Genomic DNA, 23,448 nt, shown 5'->3' with positions numbered 1-23,448 from the left:
TCTTCAAAAATTAAATTTTTTTTTAAAATAAAAATAAATATGTGATTTTTAATGCCTAGTATTATATACAGTTATATCATAATAATATTATCTGACTCTAACTGTATTTAATACTACGTTTAACAAATCACATTTTTTTTTTTTTAGATTTTTAAAGAAATAAATATTATAATAAGATTAATTAAAAAAAAATAACTATGATAAATAAATAAAATAAATAAATGTGGTCTTCTTTTATGTTGTTGATTTTGGATTTAATATTCATATGAGTAAAAAAGTGATTTGCCCTCATACCTTTGATGTATAATTAATATATAGGCCCGTTGGTAATTTAAGTTTGAGACCTCTGACATAAGTAGTATTTTAAAGAGCGTATGTTTTCTCACTATATTGAATTAAAATTGTGTTAAAATAATAAATAATTAAATAATATAAAAAAAAAAGAATAATATTATTATATTATTATTTTTATATTTATTAAATATAACATTTTAAAAATTAATGTTATCTTATAGAATACTCTATCATACCATATGCTATATGGGTAAAACTTGTACATCATAAAAATGTTAAAAATTAATGATTCTTAAAATTAATTTAATTACAATAATAATAAAAATTAGGAGGCTTCAGTTGTAGAGATAGGACTTGAAGGAGGGGATGGACTGTCTATTTCAATTACTACACCTTGCTCAGAACTGGTAGCTTGTTGTGGCTGTACTTGAGCTTGTGGTTTTGAATCAACTATGACAACTGGTTGTATAGCATCAGAAGCCTGTGCCTCATTTTCCTGTTTAATTTTTTGCTTTGGTGGTTCTTCTTCATCGTCACTTAATGTCAAATCAACAACATTTAAGTTTACATTTTCTTGGTGTTTGACAGTTTCAGAGCTATGTTCTACTTTTAAATCAACGGATATGTCTTCATCACTATCTAAATTCACAAAATTGATAGGTTTTAAATTTGCATTAAAAGTACTATTTGTGGTTTTTGTCTTTTTCTTTTCTTTAAAAACTATCCATGTGCCATCAGCTAAAAATTCAATTTCCTTACTGCTTTCTTTGAGTTTTGGACTTGAAACAACTTCCAAAAAATAATTTTCAATTTGTAAGTCATCATACATACAAGCTTTATTACATGTTGGACACATCCATGTTGGTTTTTTCTCATTCATCAAAATAAATGTAGTGGCATCAAAACATTGTAAATGATCACAATGGATAGATTTTGCAGGTATCTTCATTCTAGTTTTACTCAATGGACACACCAAGGAAAATCGATAAGATGTAGTGGCCAAATCTGGATCGACATCTGCTAACTTTTCAATTATATATTTTTTGGTTTCTTCTGAATTCCTACCTCCTTTATCTTGAAGTCTTTGTATCAATGTTTCTGAACTTATTCTTTTTACTAGATACATAGACATAACATAATTTAGGGTATCTACCCAGTTTATTTTTATTATGTTGGGAGTGATTGGAGAAAGTTTGACCAGTTGAGTGCAATTTATAGGTCTTGGAGATCGTCTGGATTCAGCTCCTGGCCGAGTATTAGTCTTAGGTGGTAATGGACATGTTTTTCCATCAAGCCGAATGTGTAGTCCAAGAGGCATAAAATCTGTTACCTCGTTACTCATAGGTTCCACTAACTGACTAATTCGAATCTGGAACTGATAAGGGTAATCCTGTTTCCCCGAAGAAATATCACGATTCATGGCAACAATATTGATGGCCTCGGTTGGCACAAAAAGTTTGAATTCCGCTTCTTTCATACCTAATTAAATAAGATACTTATTATAAATATAATTAACTTAAGATACATAATAAAATATATAGCTACCTTTAGGAACGTTTTGGAATGAACATTTGTTCGTGCCAGCTAGAAAAGTTGGCTTAAGAACAACGTCAATTACCTCATAAAATGGTAATTTTTTGAACTTGATTTGGGCAACAGTTTCAGGAGATGGAGTATAAGAATTATTTCCAACTGTCATTCCGCGCATATCATATCCCAATGGATCTTGTGACACCACATTCATTTGTTGACTTGAGGACAAATTAGATGACGTAATAGAACGAGGTCCAGAAGGCTGATAACTGCCCGATGTATATTGAATGTTATTGTTAGCTATAGTATTTGCTCTAACTGGATTACAGTAAATGCCTCTTTGAATTTGGGGCATAACCTGTGGTGATTCACCTCGGGTCATATTCATTGGCTGTTGAGGATATAGTGGGGCAGGTTGGTACATTCTTTGTTGTGGGGCCTGTATCTGCCCTGTCATTTGTCTCTGTTGGGTTTGTAATAAGCCTTGCTTCATAATAGCATTATTTTTAGGCATTACTATTACCATGGAACGAAATATTTCATGTATTTTTGATATAAATTCCGCGCGGTTAAAGCCAGGTGATTTACTTCTTAATAATTCTAAGACCCGATATTTTAATTCAAATTTTCGTCCGGCTATACTTCGACCAAAAGCTCCCAATAATATTTTCAAGTGGTTAGTTTGGAAACTGTCCAGCATAATTTGATAATCTTGGTTGGCCATCAGTCACTAAAAAAATAAATAAAAATAATAATAATTTTTACTGAGTAAATAGTTATAATTATCACATAAAAAAAATAAATATATTTTATCATTTTTAAAATATAATAATATGTATAAATTGTAATATAAATTGTATAACATGTAACCTTTTTAGATTCATAATAAATTTAAATTTTGGTAACCAAATAACCTAACTAGATCCAATTCCTGTAAAGGGTGACAAATATCTGAAAAATTGTACAAGAAAGTAATAATAATAATCAATCTTATTTATTTTTTTCAATACCTATACTAGGATTGGTTCACAACAGGGACGGGAAAATGCTACATTTCAATTTAGTTTATAAAAATAAAAAAATAACTCTCTTAACAAAGAAAGATTTCCATAATATTCAAATATCTTATAATCTAAATTATAAGCTATATTACATGCAAATATAGCCGTATAAGCAAAAAGATTAGTTAGATCAACAAATTTAAAATTAAAAAAAAGATGATTTCTTGTTAATTATAATGAATAATTTATTATTAACAGTCTATGTTGGAAAAATATGGACATGATGTAATTTTTATAGATGAAACTCATAGTATGAATTCCTATCATTCAATTTAACAACACTCTTAGTACTTGACGATATGAGAGAAGGTTTTCCATGTGCCTTTATGATTAGTAATTGTATTGATAAGGCAGTACTGACAAAATCGCAGCCCAATGTATTCATGTCCGATAAGGCTGAAAGTTTTTTCGATGCATGAATTGTTGAGATGAAACATCCAAAACATAGAGTATACTTCACTTGGCATGTTGATCGTGCCTGGAGAAAAAATTTAGTTAAAATCAAATCTAAAGATAAGCAATGTGAAACATACAAACTTTTGAGGACTTAACTTCATGAAGAATACCCAAAATGTTTTGAAATAATTTTTGTAGAAGCTATATACCAACTGTTGGCGATTGATGACACTGTTGATTTTGCTAATTATTTTGTTAATAATTATGGTACATGTGTTGAATCTTGGGCTGACTGTTATCGTCTTCATGCAGGAATAAATACTAATATGCATAACGAAAGAATGCACCGGACTCTGAAACATATTTATTTAGAAGGTAAAAAAGTTAAACGACTTGATAAGTTGATACATGCATTATTGAAATTTATTAGAAACAAATCTATAGACAGGCTTATTGTACTTCATAAATGAAAACTTACTTCTGAAAATTAAAAAACTAAGAAAAAGGCACAAAAATAGTCTAGAAATGTCAACTAATAATGTGATTAAAAATGGAGAAGATTGTTGAAATGTGATGGCAAGTGGTTATGATGATATGTACAACTGTAAATAAATTGAAAAACTCCTATGATTGCCAAATTGTGTGTGATGAATGCAAAACTTGTTTTCATTGTTTTTTATGTACAGCGCAATTAAATGGAATTTTTGAAAACATATCCATTTGGTTTACCTATCTGAAATGAAAAACAAAATTTAAAAACATATTTGATACAATGTTACATACTGTTTCAAGTTTATAAGAACTTGATGTATTGAAGAAAAGTTTGTCGTCTGCACAACCTACATTATTAGCATTAAGAAATAATATTAATAAAAAGCCTTTTAAAAAATCTCATTAAATATTTCACCAAAAAATAAAAAATTTATACGTCAGGGTCAATTTTTTTCTACTAAAAAGACAAAAAAACACAAAAACTTCTAGTATTTTAGAATCAGACAAAATCAAAAAGAATAATATAAATGCATCCTTATTGTTGATGAACAAAAAAGAATTAAGATTCCTGAGACAAGAGTCAAATTATAAAAAAAGGTAAATGGCTATTCTTTATAGCAAGTTTATAAACTATTAAGTATTTTTTATTTGAATTAAATTATTTTACCTAATTATTATTTATTATTATTATGACAATTAAAGTAAACCAAACCATTTTACTTACAAATTTGAATATTGACGTTTTTTTATAACTATTTAGGTCTATCTATACAATAAATTGTTTGTTGTGTATTATGACGTGTATTGTGTACACCTATCATTTTGTCAACAGTTTCAGTAATAATAATAATAATGATAAATTAGTATTCCATGATATATTTATATTATATTGATGTATTAAGGTTTAAGGAATAATAGCCCAATTTACAAAGAATATAATATTATTGACCATGTATTGGTGATATTGAAGGTGTGTTCAATAAGTTTTTTGAAAATATCAATATATTTTACGATTAATTCTTGACACATAAAATTTATTATGTATAGTGATGTTTACAACTCACCTGCATTCAGTGAATGTGATGTTGTACTTTAAAGATATCATGGTGAAGAAACCAACTAGAGCCAAGATATATATCCAATTTCAACAACAAGTTTGCGAATGTCTGCAAATGAAATTTAACAATTATTACTATAGGCAGATACACAGAATAAACCAATTATGACGGACAACGGTGGTACAGCTCACGGGTACCTACAGGAACCTATACATTTAGGAATTTACCATTTTTTTGCCATTGTTCCATTGATACAATGTAGTTGTTGAGTTATTTCTATGAATGTGTTGTCAATTTAACTTTAGCAATAACTATAGTAGAAGTAGAAATAACGTTACCTAGCTCTACTTTAGTAAATTATAAAATAAAACCTGATGTCAACGTTATGTAACTTGTTGAAGTCAAACACTGGTCACACACGATAAATTACAACTTTTAGATTAGGTATTACCATTGATAGCCTATACATGTATAGACGTCCTATTCACAAACAACCTACAGTAAGGGCTACTACTACAGACTTTTAGAGTTTGAACTTAGTAATAGGTACCTACTTATCTATCAATGTACAATAATAATATCACGATTCACACACAACCATAATGAATATAACTTCAACTTACCCTGCCTGGTTCCTACTGCTAATTGATTTGATAGTTTCAACCAAAAATTGATTTTTTTTCATCTGTCCACAACACATTAATGGTTGAAAAAATCCGTTCTACTGCAGCATTTGTACCCGGAATTTCCAAAGAATATTCTACAATTTTTGATATGTTAGTTGTATCAATGTCATGAGCTTTAGTGTATTCAAATATTTCACACCACTTAACTTCTACTTTAGCTGAATTTTTAGGTGGTAGAGTGCGAGAAATTTGGCTACAAAATCACGGAGCTTGATCATTTGGATGCGCGAGCAAGTAGCGTTCTACTGGCGGTTCGAGTATAGATTTAAAATATGTTCTATTGAATACTGTGATACTAAAAAGATCGTAGAATAAAAAAAAAAAATTATAAATTAACAATAAAGAGAAAAACGGGATTATACGGGACGTATGGTAACCCTATGCATGTTAGAAAATAATTTAGGCTCATATATAAAAATGTCAGGGAGTCACAAGCCCCCCTTGTTTTGTCACTGGTATATATGATACAAAACCTCCCCAAAATTGTATTCTATGTTCCACACTGCCTGGAAGGATTTGTATATTCTTCTGATGTATTTCCTGTAACATAAAATACAATTTAAATTTGATTGAAACAAAATAACACATTACTTCTTCCTCTTCTCTCCTGATTTCTAGGTTTAGCACTGCCTCTAAGGATTTGTATCTTCATCCTGACATTTTTCCTGTGAAATAATAAACAATTTAAATTTGATTGAAACAAAATAACAATTAATTTCTTGTTTATCGCCCTACTCTCCCAACTATTTGGGGTCCTACACCTCCAAATAGCCCTGTCCTAATCTTTCCTTTACTCACACTTGCTATTTTCTTGCCATTATCTCGTCCATATTTTACTCTCTCTCTTCCTCATCCATCTTTCCTACTACATTTATTTACAATAAAACTTTATTTAAAATTATTATATAACAAATAGTAAGATATCTAACATCTTTATTATAATTCAAGTTAAAAAATTAACACTTAAAATTATTTATTATACATTGATTATTGATATATCATACTGATTAAAAATATAAAATAATTGCTACTGTAATTTACATAATATATTGTATAAACTTAAGCTTTAAACGTGATTAAATAAAATTAGTTTCATTAATTTATGTCTTATAGATGACTTTGGACCATGGTTTTTTTGTGTCAACTGTTTACACTGTGTATTAACTCTTTAGGTACAATAATATGATGATATAAATTTAATAATTTTCATTTCATGTGACTCTAATGAAAAAGTAACAGTAATTGGATGTTCAGGCTTCAAATTTTTTATTTTAGATATAAAATGTCGTTGAACTTTTACTATAATTTCTTTTTTAAAATTATGTTCTTTCATATTTGCAGAATATGTTTGATAATATGTTTCAATAAATAATATAATATCAAAAATAAATGTTGAAATAAACTTCAGATTGCCACGTGTCTTAAAATGTGTTAAAGTTAAACAATGAGTTATTGGTGATAAGGAATAATTGTGGTATTTTTGAAAAATATCTTGATTTAAAATTAAATCAGGTAGTGTACTCCTCTAGCGTATAAAATCATAAGCTCGGGGAGAATAAAAATGTAACGTTAAGCAAAATTCACGAATTTCCTCGGAGTATGACTTGTGGTTTATTTGATTCTTAACATTGGCAATTTCATTTTGAAATAATATGAACGGTAGTGAAGAATTAAATTGGTTTTTAAAAATATCTTCTACAATGTCTTCAATTAAATTATTTTTTCTTAATAAATGTATCATTTCTCCCATATTACTTACTCGATTATTTCTTCTTATAAGTTTTTGTTGGAGAATTTTCTTTTCTCTACGTAAATCCTGTATTGTTTTATCTAATTCTTCGCCAGTTAGTTTTGTTTGGACCCCAACATCAACAAACATACTTTTGGAAACAACTGAAGCATTTGTGCTACTCTGAGCTTGTTCTAATTCATCCTATACAAATATTTATCAATATAATATTTTATATTATGAAAAGAAATTTTAGTAAATATGTAAATAGCAACATAAATTATATTGTTTAAAAATTTAAATAAATTTGTTAATTTTTTTTAATTTGGAATTTTAAATAATATTATTTTATGTTTATTACTTGAAGGTCTAAATCATCCCTAGAATTAATATATAATAATATTTATTATTTATGAAGAAAAAATAACAAATGTTCAATGAGATTTTATAATATCAATGTAATTTGTTTTATATTGTTTATATTATTTAATAATTATTAATAATGTATTGTTTTTTTATTATCCAATAAAAAACTATTATTATCATATCAAGTAAATTAAAAACAATTCTTACTTGAATTTCCACCGATCGTTGCAGAATTCGTCTTTCTTTCACCTTTGGCATTAAATGATCAGGGAAATCAAAGATAGTTGGCACAGTACATTTTTTCAAAACCAACTTTCCACTTACAACAGCTTTATTATAGTCATTCTCATTAAAATGTAGACTACATAAAAATGAACTACCGTTTGGTTTAAAATTGGTCCGTCTGACAGCATGTATCCATTTTTTTAATCTCACTATCATTAAGTGGAAACCTTGGAGACATAAATATACAAAGTTAAATAATTTATATAATTATATAGGGATCTATAACTTAAATTAATAGTACAAAAAATATAATTACTAAATAATCAACCACAATTAACATTAATACTAACTTGTGAAATATTAATTCATTTTTAACATCACTTGAACTGGAACAGTTAAATGCACTACAAAAATTCACCATTTTCTAATTGTACCTGTAGACTAGAATATAAAACATTAACAAACACGTCAATTCAAGCAGAAAGAGCAAAAAGCTGAAATTGACGGACGTCGATCACAATATTCACAATATTTATGCCGGTAAACATTTAAAATGAATACGGTACGACGTATTATCAATAAAGACAGAGATAGAAATACCTAAAGTCACAGATGTCTATATTATAATGTAGAATATAGACATCTGTGCCTAAATTATTCGCTATCTTTTTCTAACACACTCGCTCGGTTTTATTTACACTAGTCATATGGGTGGTGAGCGTTCCAGTTATTATATAGTTCAATGATACTGCTATGCGTTATCATGAATCGTGATTATCATCAATGATAAAATGATAGGGATTAGACGTGACTCACTCTGGTGGACATTTTTGACACCATGGATCACAAAAAATTTTTTCCTGCGATGATCCAATCGTTTATTTTTCGAGCCCGCCACCCAAGGTGGATATAATTATATATATATCCACCTTGCCGCCACCATTCTGTCTTATCGCTATGTACCACGAACTATGATAGTAATAATTGTTATCAAATAAATAACAACATAATATTATTATTTTTTCGTTTGCAGACTTTAAATTTGAATCACTTGTGAATCGCGATTATTTTAAATTTGAACACATTGTGTACCTATTGCTTGATTAATTGGGAACTTTTTTTGTGATAATATTCCATTCCATCTTTAGGTAATTTGTCCGTAAATATACTTTCATGCAATTGTATTTAATTTAATATATATTTTATTGTAACTTGGTGTTATTACAAATTATTACAGATTAATTATAATAATACATTATACAATTTATTTATAAAAGAAAATTGAAGTTAGCTAGGCCTCCTAAACTAATGGTTTAAATAAGTTTAAGAAATGGTTTATCTTTGGACAGTATGGTTTGTAAAGGAGATGAAAGATTGATTTTGAAATATTATGTAACTATCCTATCGTTTACATGGTATAAATTAAAATATATAACTACACGTAATGTAATATTTTCAAATAATCAAAAATATAATGCAGTTATATTGACTACAACATCTAATTAATTTATATTATGGACACAAACACTATAATATAATAATATACAGATTATAAATTAATAACTGTCTTGTTTTATAATTAACATATTTTATATATAGATTATAGTTATGGAAACTATTTGAATTGATATTTTTATAGTAATTATTCTTTCTTATTCTTGTCTTTTTAACTATATAGAGTAATAATACTAGAATTATATAACATGTTTTAATAAGATATAATTTTGCTTATAATAATTTAATTTTAGTTGCCCCTAATAAATTTAGTAGCAACTTTATATAACTGGTATCAAGCATTATCTTATCAGTGGTAAAGGAGCTAACTAGGACGGAACTATCTTCACAGACATAAAAAATACAGACTACAGACTACATTCGTACAGTTCTATTCATACATTTTAGTAAAAAATTCTGATGGATAAATGTATTCTTTTTAGTAAAACATCTTAAGTATCGCCTCGTCACATTACGTTAATTTTTATTTGTAAGTATTATTTTCTAGTTGTACTGATTATATTTCTTAATAATAGTCAGTCTAATTTGCTAATTTGTTCACAGATATATATTTCCAAAAAATCAATGAAATAGAAGGAAATAATGGCTAAAAATCTTCGAATTAAATGATTATCCCAATTTATAATCTGCAGTAATCATTTCATAATTAGCGATTGCAAACAATCCTCAGTAAATTAGTAAACATGGTCAGAGGCTGTCTCAAAAAGTCAAAACATAATCCAAACCCCTTGTCTGGGATAGAGAAGTAAAATACATTTTAGTAATTTACTGCAACATTGGTACTACTCCGAGCATGACTAGGAAATTGCATCTAAGAGGTATAAAAACATTTAACATAAATTATAAATTAGGTATTTATATATTTTTTACAACTTGACATTTTCAGAAAACTTTGTTTCTCCAAAATGAACAGACGAATAAAGGATTTGGAGGCCTTACAGTTGATGAATTTAATTCGCCCTGAAAAGCCTTAGATACTTAATAATATATAATTCACACACACTTATGTAAGTATATCACTCAAGTATCCAATTTTAAACATTTTCCAAAACCAAAAGTCACTTAATAGCTTATCGTTTTTAGTTCATACAATGGATTATACTTATTACCGTTTTCAAAACTGAAATATATGATGTACCATATACAAGGAACTAGCTAATGTATTGACAATTTTTCAGACGTTGACTTTCTTGAAGATAAGTCTACAGACTCAGATGAAGCCATACAATATTGGAGCGAATCATGAAAATTAAAGGTGAGAATATTGTTAATAGGTTTATATTCTAAATCTTTTTTACTGTGCTATTAACCAACATACCCACCTGTTCACAGGACACATTGTATAATATCTAATTTGTGTGCGTGGACATATATTTATCTAAGGGCTCAGCCCGTTTAGTCAAAATAAATTAACAAATAAATAATACGTTATAAATTATATGTTACAATTATATAATATCCATAACTCGTTTTAAAAATAAAATACAAATATAATATGTGCTTCCCCATAAGATTTCTTAAAAAATATTTTTGCCTATAAGTTTGATTATAACATTATGTATTATCACTCTAATATTTAATATATTAAAACTAATGGTACAAAACTGGATCTACTGTACTCACATTTGCATGTTGATTGTTGTTCAAAGAGAGAAGACAAATAGTGCACTGACATATTTTTAACAAAGTTTTAATTTTTAGGTGATACAATTTTGCTGAGCAAGAATTCAATTTAAATAACGCAGAGGGCCTCAACATATTTAAATTGTAAAGGAACACATAACTAGTTTAGACATTGGTATCTTTTCTGATGGGAAAGTGCATCTAGTTGGATGCTTTAATCAGGTAAAGATTGAATGTTCCCAGTTGTTTTCAAATACGTCCGGAAAAACAAAAAGATAATTAAGGAAAAATTATTATATTTTTGACAAAAATTAATTTTGTTTTATAAGTGTAACTAAAATAAATACCTAGGTATAGATACATGATTTGTTCCCCGAATGTTCCTATTATCATTTTCTATACACCATACAATTTTTAAAACAATTTTACTCTTTTTTAACTAGTTATGGGGATAATACATTTTAATTTTTTTCGATAAGTATTGTTTTTAAAATTAATGTCAATAAAAAGTTCTTTGGTATGTCAAAGAATTTGAAAATGTAATACAGGGATCCTATTATAGTTTCTATAATATCTGTTCACAAATATGAGAGATACATTGCCACCATTTGTCATAAGCATAAAGTTCACGTTTCGACAAAATTCATTAACAATTTCCAAATTATCTTGTAGTTAAAAATGTATTAAATGTTTAATTGTATATTTAGCTTATGCTTATAGTAACGATTAATAAAAATTGATCATAGTAATATTAGTTATCAAATTGAATAAAATATGTAAATTATTAGTTTACTGGTCGTTAAACACGTTCCCATTTACAACGAGGAAAGACAAATTTCTTTGAAAAATGAATAGGTTTGTAATTACCAAATAGCTTCAGTGGCTTTTATTACAATTCCTCAATTATCAACAATGGTCATAATTGATGAAGACTTAAAAAATTAGGAATATTCTGATATATAGGTTAGGTACCTACTTATTTCCTTTAATTTGTGTTCTTATTTTTTATATGTTTACCCCACCACCCATCAGAAAGTAATTAGTTGCTTTATTTAACTAAAAAAAACTATACCATTACACTCTAGAGTTATGTTTGTGAAAAAAATTATTTTGTCAATGACTTATTTTTTAATTTTTTAACAAAAAAGAAAAGTAGATACTTAAAATCATTATAAATTATACTACTATATGAAAATAAAAATAATGAGAATACAATTGAGTTTAGATTGAGTATTTTTAATTTTGAATTACAAATCTAAAGTAGAATATTATGTTTATGCTATTAGGTATCTAAATTAATATAGATGTAATATGTAATAATAATATAATATTCTAATAAAATTTTAACATTAAAAAAATTGTATATTTGTATGTTAATTAAGTGATATCCATTATGATTCACATAGTAATATAGTATATTATTTATTCAATACTTTGGTTGTCCTTCAGATTCAAATTGGTTGAAGAAGGTACACATGTGTACATTTAATGAATAACACCCATCATATTTTTAATTTATTATTCATATTTCATAAATAGGTAAAGAGCTAACTTTTGTTTTCAAGTTAATCACAGACAAATGAAACTTTAAGACTACTTATACGAGTTGTTAATAGGTCTATAGCTTATAATGAATAGTCAATCTGTTAATGTGAAGGGATCCGATCTAATTTCTTAATTTTGAGTTTGTACAAAGTGATTAATTTGTTCATGCTCTTCAATATCCTCAATAGCGAACAACATTCCTAAGTTGATCAATTTATTTCAAATTGCAAAAAAACAATTTAGTAGAGAGTATACATGTTTAAAGATCTAGCACCTATATTAATTACGAACTATGATACATGAGTTGTATAAAACGAACATTTTAAAAAATGTTAAGTAATTTTCGGTATTTTTGAGGTCACTTTTTTAGTTAATAAGTCATTTTAACATTTTTTACGTGTGTATTTTTTTAAATATTTTTAGGGCATTAAGTTCTGGGCCCTATTTATAACTATAAACAAATCATGACAATTATTGCACAACATTTAATGTAAAATAATATTACAATTCAAAACGATACCTATCAATTATCAATACAAACAATTTCAAAAATTAATATTATTTCATGTTTGGTAACGTACCTATGCGATTTTCATGCGACTAAACTTTGTCACGACCAATAGTCGAATGTATTTCGTTCGACTAAAGTCATACCACAATATTCAAGAATACCAAATATTTATTTTCATGCGATAAAAACTTAATCGCACGCGACAAAGTTTATCGCGATTTCAAGAATTAGGTAGGTAATAAGTGATTTTCTCAAGTTACTACCTACCTTTTAGGCACCTAATTGAGTACCTACAAAATATATTATGAATTTGGTGCATTTAATTCCAGTGAAGTATTTTTCCAGTCTTTTTTTCCTAATTTACGTATATTTATGTTATGGGAGGGACGGCGATCACGGAATCGCAGGACTTCCAGGAGGGAACGAACGCGATCACCAATAATTTCCTGATTATTACCTATGTACTATCCCGAATTTTTTTTATTCCCGTTAAATACACTTTCGCGATTTATTAATTTAAGCGTAATAATTGTTCGTGTGTAATTTTTCTCGTGTAAACGTCAAATGTTTTAGATTGTAGAATCGTACGGGGGTCGGGGAACGTGGTGACTGCCGGTCGATAAAACAGAAGTCTACTGTCGGGGACCATTTGGTAATTAGTTACTATGTACCGATGGAACGAACAAAAGTATTCGTTACTGATTTATAATCCAAGACCGTGATTACAGGAGTTCCGCTTATCACTAGTTGGTAGTCTACTGTTTTCGTAGTTTTCGTGACAGAATAATATTTTTTTTTACCGTGTGTGTTTGTCTACCTAAAATAATAAATACGTGCTTTTCAAACATTCATTTTTAATAATACAAATAATATCTCATCGAATTTGTGACTAAGAAATCAAAAAGTTATGTTTTTATAGGTTTCATTCATGTACTTTGTGCCAAATAGCGTCAGTACGCATTCAACGTGTTAACTACCACGAGAAAAAGTACACCTCAAAACACAATCATCGGTCAATAGGAGACCTAGATCCAGGTATCGTATACATTCCAAGCCTGAGTGATCGAGACTACCCACGTCCATTGATCGGGTTCATTTTTCTAAGTTCCAACTGCATATATCATGCAATAGATCTAATAACACCAATGTCAATCGTGAAAGAGTTATTTATCATGGGTGAGTAATGAGTATCAATTGGTTCTAGAAATTTACTTGCTCAAACTGTTGTGGAAAAAAAAACGCACATTGATTTTTGAATCATATTATTATTGACATGGTTCATTATCCTGGTGCCGGATACTGAAAATTATTTTGTACCCGGTTTAGCCTAATAATTTCTACTTTGTGTTTATTTTCCTAATATAACATTAACAATTTATTGTATTCATTGATATTTGTTTTAATATAGAATTCCCAAAAATGAATACATGGGAAGGGAATGGCTTAAAGTTTTAGTAACTGATCGTTGTCATGAATGGCAACGTATATTATGTAGTGATAATTTTTTAGAAGAAAACTATAAGCCAGGAATAAAGCGATTTTTATTTTCAAATGCTATTCCCCAACTTTATGGATCAAACTGAGAAAAATGTGGATTTAAAAATGATCCTGCTAAAATAGTAAAATGTGGTATAAGAGTTTATAGTACTCATTTTAAACTCTATTGTTTCAGGAATACTGAAAAATACTAAAGAACAGATTAAAACCAGGCGCTGTTCTATCATTATTTTTAGATAACGGTAAGAAAAAAATTAATTATTTGTTATTTTATTTTATATTAACTTTTTAATTATTAATTAGCTTTGTATTATTATAGTTTAGGTAAATTCAAGGTTTTATTTTGCTATATAATATAATAACTTTGAACTTTTTCTTTTAAAAAGTATAAATGAACAATATTATAAACATCTCACGATTTAATATAAGAAAGAAAGTTTTATTAATAAATTAGAATAAAGCAAACCCATGCAGTAAAAACACTAGTTCATAACAAGAATTCCCTATTCTTTATATTAATATATATATATTTTTTAATTAATTCCAAATTAATTTTCAACAATCTATCCGTAATGACCGCGGAAAATATGAAACTTACTTATTTTTGTTGGATAAACATACTAAATATAGTAATTTTTCCTCTTAAATCAGTTAACCCAAGACAATGACTTGGGAACAGGGACGGCCTGGGAGAAAAATTCAGGCCGGGAAAATTTATTACCCAGGCCACATATCAATGTTTACCTTAAATCCTTTAGGCATAACTATAGTGGTGGTGGGGTGTAGGAGATGGCTGAGCTTATGTTTTACCCCCTCCCCACCAATACTACCTATTTGTTTTATAATTATTTATTTATCTAATTATATTATGTAAGAGGGCATTAAAAAAAATTGACCTTCAATCAGTATCAATATTTTAGTGAGACTGTTCATCTCAATTCAATTTCCTTGAAGCCTAAAGGCCTAGTTACACCTATTTCTATGACTCTATGTATTATCTTTAAACAATTGAACAAAAAGTTAAATTAGCCACTATATGCTTGAATTTTTTATAACAAATTATATTTTATAAACGCTGACTAACAAATCAAAATGAATATTTATTAAATTAAGCTTTTATAATTAATTTTATATTTTAAATATAAATTATAAGTTATGACATTTTAAAGACATATTGAAAGAAGCTTACTTTTTTGTGATAATAAATCAATTATTTGATCATTATCAATATTTATCAACATTTCTTTTTCAACTGACATTAACATAAAAGCTTCAGTATTTTCATTACTAAGTTTACTTCTCAACCTATTTTTTATGTACTTTAAAGTTGAAAATGATCATTCACAGGTAACTTGGGTAACAGGAAGACACAATAAATACTTATAAGCAACTGTTAATACTTAATAAGCGTTACTGTATAAATTGTATTTTATCAATAACTTGTAACAACACAGTGTACAGTTTCTACAACTATTACACATAACTTGACTTATTTTCTCAGAGTCAACTTCCAAATCATCCTCGTCATTTTCAATCTCCCAATTCATTATTTCATACTCATCTGCAATCGACATTTTTAAAAATTCCCAGTTATTTGAAAAACTTATTAATTCTTCATGAATATGATTATAAACTTCATCTTCAGTTTTACAGTTGGTAAATTTCAATATATTTTTTGATAAAGTTTTAAAAGCTTGATGTGGTAATTTCTTCTTATGTTCTAAAAATTGTATAGGTGACAAAAGCGCCAAGTCTGTCAACAATTCATCATTATTATAAAATCTTGACGTCATACTTTCAATTACTGTATCCATTACGTAGTTATGTATTTCCACTGTAAATTTTTTTTCAGCATCTTTAATAGGATCATCATCCAAATTCTCTCCGGGCATTTTTTTTTTTTCCTGAAACGTGTTACTTCAAATTGTTCTTGAGTACATAACATATTTTCTTCATCATCCATAATTTGATCTATTTTATTATTTGCCCACTCAATAAATGAATTACTCGTTATTTTTATGCCTTCCATTCCACGCCTAAATGTTTCTAACTGTTTTAATGCTGCCTTTACTAACTGTTGGCATTTGAGTAAATCTATGCCACTAAATTGAAGATATTTTGACAGTGGGCCAGTTGTATAAAAAATTTTAGAAAAAATATGTGCTGTCAAGATGGTATCATACTTTAACAGTTAATTTAACAAATTCTTTGTCTTTATTCGGACATCCGGATTGAATTTTTGGTTATTAATTATTTTGGAAAATGCTACAATGAGGCATGGAATATGTTGGATTGTTGTATTTACCAAAAATGTGTTCAAGAGCAATTTGTTTTGACCACCATCTAGTTTTACCAATTAATTGTAATTTTTTTTGATTTTTCTTTCCAAATTCTTGTAAGCTTATTTCACGCCATACATCCATTCTCAAATAGGATTCTTTAAAGAACTGAGCACATTTGCTAAGTAATACAAATAATGATGCAACTAAAAGAGGATTTCTAGTTGCATCACATAGAACTAGATTCAATATATGGCTATGACACCATACATGTACTTGATTAGGGGACGATTTTGATAAGAATGCTGTCATTCCTTTATACTGTCCTTGCATATTAGCAGCCCCATCAGTCGAATTTCTAATACAATTTTCTACATTTTCTACAAATTTCTAATTGTTGAAGAGTGTTCAAAAGAAGTTCTGACATTCCTTTTCGACTTGAATCATGACATGGTTTAACAGCTACTAACTTTTCACATACTCTATCGTGTAAAATATATCTTATTACAATTGAACATTGGTCAATTACAGTTATGTCTTGGGTTGTATCTATAAGAACAGAAAACATTTTTGATTCTTTAATTTCTGTTCCAATTTGATGAGTTATTAAAGAAGAAGTTATTGTTATAATAGACTGTAATGTATTTTTTGATAAAAACGTTAGTAAATTTCCACGGCCCTTCTTACCAGCAAGAAACTTTGTTTCGCTTTAAGAAATTATGGTGTTAAAGTGTTCATTTATAACTGAGTCATATTTACTAAGTAATATCATAATTTCTAAAAAGTTCCCTAGATCTAATATTTTATTATTTAAAGAGTGAGTACCTTCGTTTCGGTTTCCTCTATAGCTCAACCCTCTCTTTCCAATCAGCTTTAAAACATCTATGATCCTTTGTAAAATAAGTATTTTTTTTAACATCTTCTTTTCTTTTATTGTTTTGATTGATCGTCAACAACATTTTAATGTCTTTTTTCTGAGATTTAAGAAAAAAAACTTCTGATGAGTGGCTATGGATGCGACTATTTTCATGTTCATTTATTCTTTGGTACACATGTTTCCAATCATCAAATCCTTTTATGAAAACAGAATCTTGAGAAGTTAACTCCAAACAAACAAAACAGAAAAGTTTATTAGTTGATTTACAAAAACTTATCCATAATCTTTTGACACCATCTTTTCGAAAAAATGCTTTTTTTGATACAAATTGTAAATCAGTATCGTTTGTAGGTTGAATCGGGTGCATTTTTAAAAATAATGACATATTATTTGAGTTTGGTTTCTTAAAAACATCAATGACATTATTATCGGATTCACTATGTTATTTATTTATTTATTTATTTATAATATATAAACGCCAAACGGCAATTTTAAATTAACAGATTAAGTTTAAATTTACTAGATATAACAATAATATAATAATACAAATACACACAAAATTAGAACATATGGTAAAACACAACATAATATAAACTAAATGGTAATATGTTCATCATCATGATAAACTGCAATAATAGAAAAAAAAAATCAATATTAGTAATTACATATTTTAACATATAGCCACACTGGTCAAAACTATTTTCTAATCAAATTAAATATGATAATTATGAAATTATACTATTAGATGATATAATATGCTTATTCATTATGTATACATTATACATATTATGCAGAATGTTGGTCATAATTATTTTTACAGAAATTATTATGACTACTAATACAATAATAATTAGTAATGTATTACAAGATAGTATATTACTATATTAATATGCTACTATGATACTAGATCTAGTTACCTAGATACATTTTCATAAAATTGACAATATTGTATAGTAGGTATTTATTTTTTTAGTTTAGTTTAGTCTCAAGTAAAATAAATTCTACTTAAATATAGAATGCACCTATATCCACACTCCACAGACTACAATGGGAATTAGAGTATTTAACATAAAATTGTTTGCATTACCGTATTTACATTCAGTCAAAATTTAACAAATAAAAACATTTGAATTAATTTTGTAATTACCATTTTCATCTATTTCTTCTGCTTCTGTTTTATTTTCTACTAAAATAATTTCATTGATTGGATTTAGGTTGGGTAAAACGTTGGAAACACATCCAAACTCATTCAAACGTTGGCCATCTATGATACATAGGTACAAAGATAAATAAAATAAATATAAAAGTGCTTAATACCTACCTACATTATCATAATAATATACAATATTGCAATAATGTAGGTAAAGATGTATTACAGATAATATTATGTTATAAGTTTATAATTCAGTTTTAATAATCAACTAAAATAAATTCTACCAAATTATAGAATGCACAGTGCACTTATATCCACAGTGACAATTAGAGTATTTAACATATTTTGTTTGCATTCTATCAAAATTTAACAAATAAAAACGTTTGAATTAAATATTAATTGTGTAATTACCATTTTCATTTATTTCTTCTGCTTCTGTTTTATTTTCCTCTAAAATAATTTCATTGATTGGATTCAGGTTGGGTAAAACGTTGGAAACACATTTGACCTCACCCAAATGTTGGCCATCTATGATACATAGGTACAAAAATAAAAATAAATATTATAAAAGTACTTAGGTACTTCTATGTTCTGTATACTGTACTAGGTTAGAATGGTTAGATTATTATATTTTGTTTAAACTCCTAAATAGAAAATAATCTACACACCGCTTACTTGGGCACTTGGCTATAGGTTTACTATTTATTTAGTTAACTGTTTAATTTGGATTAATTAAATTTAGATTAATTCGGATGGCTAGATTACAAACTACCAACTAGAGTACTTCCTAAATAATAAATATAATAGTTAAATAAATTACCTGAAGTATCCATTGAAAAAATGAATTTAATTTTACACATTTCTTACTGACTTCCAATAACTGCTTTTTCTTTTTTTCTTTTTCTCGAGCAGCTCCTCCTTTTCTGTTTACTGGCTTCATTTTAAATAAAAAGATTATACAAAAAGGATTTTATAATATAATATAACTTTTAAAATGAGTTTCCAACTACAGCGGACTTTATTCACGATGCAGAGAACAAAAGTATCTATACATTATTAATACACTCCAGGTCTCCAGCTATTGAGCTAGTATAACAATTAACGATAAACAATCCATTTACCATAATACAAAAATAGTAATGTTACGAAGTAGTTTATGTGTGAATATGTTTCATATTATTGTAATAATTGTTATCAGTTATCGATATAGTTGGATCGGACTAAAAATAGAGTAGGTGGTATGGGCTATGAATAAAATTACTATTTAGATAGAAATCCCACACCCGCATTCGTGTGCGTGAGCAGCAAAGTAGGTACCTACGACTCTCTGATGAAAAATACATAATAATAATAATAAATAATAATGCTTTTATACATCCCAAAATACCCATATTACATGAGGAATTCTCTATTACGTCTTATTAGTAATAACTTATAATATTACAATTTACTTTACGGGAATACGGGCTACGGGTGTTCGAATCGGGATTTTTATATACTGTAGTATAGTAGCTTACAAATATTAATAATATATTTTTTTAGTATAAAGAAACTACCTAATTATTTTAAAAAATAATGTGGTACGGCCGTCAGGCCAATGACAAATCTCAATAGGCCAGGCCACCGGGAACCTCCCGGTATCTCGGTGGGCCAGGCCGTCCCTGCTTGGGAATGTCCTTTTAAATAATCTTTCTCTGATGTTATATTTCTGTTTTATAGTAAAATTTTAAATCCATATAATAATTTAAAATAAAATTCTTTTTTTCAAATCATTAGCACCTAATGCTTTGCTGACAGTGTCAATTAATGAGGTGCCTGTATTAAGTACATGTGAAGATCAATTGATAAGTCCAATAGTTAATGAAGCTGCTGAACAGTCATCAGAAGACAACACAACAATGTAAAAGGTACTATATAAAAAATTCTTACTAAAAAACATTTCAACTTGTAATTTAAATCCAACATTAAAATCAAATACTGAAAAAATTAATAACCTTTCAGATAATACTTCCATGACAATTGATGATTCATCTAATAGCTTGTCCATTACTTTGGAACCAATTGAAAAAAGAACTTCACAATGTTTTGGAATACTGAAGATTTTACAATGGATGAACACGGGTTTATTTTACAAGAAATAAAAATAATATTCTAGGTACTATGTAAAAAATTCCTAGAACATTATTTTGAATTTCTTTAAAATGCCTATTACAACAACGAAAGAGTCAAACGATCTTTTATAAAAAATTCATAGTATTGAAAAATGTTGTGGTAGGGGTAGATTTGTCTTTGAACAATGTATACGGTATTTTGAAAATAGTTTAGAAGAACTATTAAAAGTTTTAAAAACAAAGTGAGTCTACTGGAGGATCCTAAGTCCTAATATAAGACACTCGTTCTTTGAAAAACTATTAATATTTTTAAAATATATTTTTCCATAACTTAAAGTTGTCAAAAAACGACATATTTTTAAAAAATATAAACATATTATTTACTTTTTTTTTTACTATAATTGTTTTAATTGTTTGCTTTTTTAGTGATAACATATGTTTTTAGTTCCATATTATTAAAATGTTTTTTTGGAATACTTAGATATATTACAATCAAATTTTGTACGAGTAGTTAATGATTTACCTATGTAAATTCTTTTTAGGATACATTTTTGATGTTAAGAGGATGCCACACAGACATTTGATGTCTCCGTCTTACAAGTGTGTAACATACCAAATTTACGCTTAGCAGATAAAGTTTAGCTCAGTTAGTTTAAAAATTATAGTGAATCGACCTATAATAATACTTGAGGTTAAGAACATTATCTGTGTTCGTGTTTTTTTTTACGATTTTACAGTATTTAAGTGAGTTATGATCATTTTTAATTTACGTTATATTATGTACGCATCACTTGTTAAAAATTGAACTATCGTAAACTATGATAAGTACACTATCTGTGTTCGTATGTTGGTTACACAAATAATGTCCTTACCATCAAGTTTTGTAATAGGTCGATTCACTCTAATTTTTAAACTAACAGAGCTAAACGTTATCTACTGTGCGTAATTTTGCTATGTTACGCACATGTAGGACAAAGACAACAAATGTCCGCGTGGACAATTGATTCCTATTTTTCTTATAGATTAAAACTCCCTACAAAATACAGATATTTTTAAAGGAAAGGTATTAATTATATTAATTATTTTTTAGTGCATATTTGAATATTTTAATGTAATATTAATATATTAATTAAAACCATCTGTAATATAATATTTGATATTCCAGATGGTTTTAAAGCGAGTCTACGTTGACAATTTCTAAAATAATCATCTAGTTCGGTTGAATTCAAAGAACAAGATCATTCCCTTACTGTATTTTTGTGGACAAAATTACACATTGGCACCATTTAATCTGAAATGTACGTTTATATTTTTCCTGGTATTCTCATATGGAGAGTCAAATTTAAAATTGTAACGGTGACCATTGATCACATGTTTTGTATTATAAATTTTAAAATTTTATGTACATTTTGGACGAGAACTGATGATAAAACTATTACCACGCTGAAATGCTTATGTACAGGCAACAGGCTTCGTGAATTTTTAAGAAGTCATCTGTCATTATAAGTCATACCTAATATATAAAATTAAAAATTAAAAATTAAAAGTATGGCAAATTATTTTAAGTAATTGTGTATTTATAATTATTTTATTATTATAATTATTTATTCTTAAAATAGTATATTCATGTCTGTCCATATTTAAAAAATTTTGTATTAATTTTAGTAGATTGGTTTTGGTTCATATTGTATTATAGTGTATGGGTTGTGTACTGTGTGACCAACTCATGTCTCATACTGATCGCAATCACATTTCGCAATTTAATTTTATCTTGTAAAATATATTTCCTAGTTTATTTATGTCGTACAATGTGTCCGCGAATTTATTTTTACTCAAACTATATGTTATATGTATATTTGTATTATAACTATAACTATAATGTGTCTAATTAAACTGAATGTTAAATTTTTAAGATTTTGATGAATTTTGTCAAAAATTGAACTTTAAATGCTTATGGGACTTGTGCCTGTGCATCATTATTGTTTTTAAACTTAAAAATCTTAAATTATTTATTATCTATATAATATTATATAATATGTATGTACTATGCACATTTATGCAATTATGACTACAATTCAATTAAATTAATCCTATTTATTTTTAATTATTCTTATCTATTTATTACATAAGATTTATAATAATCATTGAATTTTCAATCAAAAATCATTTTTTATACCCTGATGTTTAAAATGTTGATTTGCATAATATGATGTGCGATAATTTGGTGCAAGTGCTCAACAGACGGTGCTCAAGTGATAATCTTCCACCGATACGCAAACAATGTACAATATCTTGCCACAGGTAAACAGATGATTTAAAAATGATACACAGCCAATATTTAGTACCAATTTACACAAAACATAGAATAATATAAGATCCGTCACAAATATTATATTAATCATTATTTTATGCTTTGTGTAAATAATATTATATTGTTAAGGAGGCTCCAGTGTATCATGTTTTAAGTAGTAATATTTAGGCAAATCACATGACATGA

The 23,448-nt window shown here is 27.4% G+C and overlaps 2 protein-coding genes, 1 long non-coding RNA gene and 1 pseudogene across 4 annotated transcripts in view; 1 reads left to right on the top strand and 3 right to left on the bottom strand.

Moving 5' to 3' along the window:
* The window catches only part of LOC132937208 (uncharacterized), a 73,113-nt gene that overhangs the window by 33,260 nt on the left and 16,405 nt on the right, over positions 1 to 23,448 (bottom strand). The window lies entirely within an intron of this gene.
* Positions 551 to 2,620, bottom strand: LOC132935828 (E3 SUMO-protein ligase PIAS2-like). The gene is made up of 2 exons (XM_061002460.1): positions 1,840 to 2,620; positions 551 to 1,773 (listed from the first exon to the last, which is right to left on the bottom strand). The coding sequence occupies exons 1-2, from the start codon at positions 2,549 to 2,551 to the stop codon at positions 620 to 622; spliced, it is 1,866 nt and encodes a 621-aa protein (XP_060858443.1). The 5' UTR covers positions 2,552 to 2,620; the 3' UTR covers positions 551 to 619.
* Positions 2,785 to 8,667, bottom strand: LOC132935539 (THAP domain-containing protein 2-like; annotated as a pseudogene).
* Positions 13,801 to 23,014, top strand: LOC132934996 (uncharacterized). Of its 2 annotated transcripts, none has more exons than XR_009663134.1 (4): positions 13,801 to 14,069; positions 14,707 to 14,773; positions 20,617 to 20,747; positions 20,842 to 23,014. It is a non-coding gene; the product is annotated as an uncharacterized LOC132934996 (long non-coding RNA). The 2 variants fall into 2 exon arrangements; XR_009663133.1 differs by having other exon boundaries at positions 13,801 to 14,210.

The sequence above is a fragment of the Metopolophium dirhodum genome, chromosome 1, assembly GCF_019925205.1.
Source record: "Metopolophium dirhodum isolate CAU chromosome 1, ASM1992520v1, whole genome shotgun sequence".
Taxonomy (NCBI): Eukaryota; Metazoa; Arthropoda; class Insecta; order Hemiptera; family Aphididae; genus Metopolophium; species Metopolophium dirhodum.
Note: the sequence above shows the minus strand (reverse complement) of the source record. Positions and strands in the feature narration are given on the sequence as shown.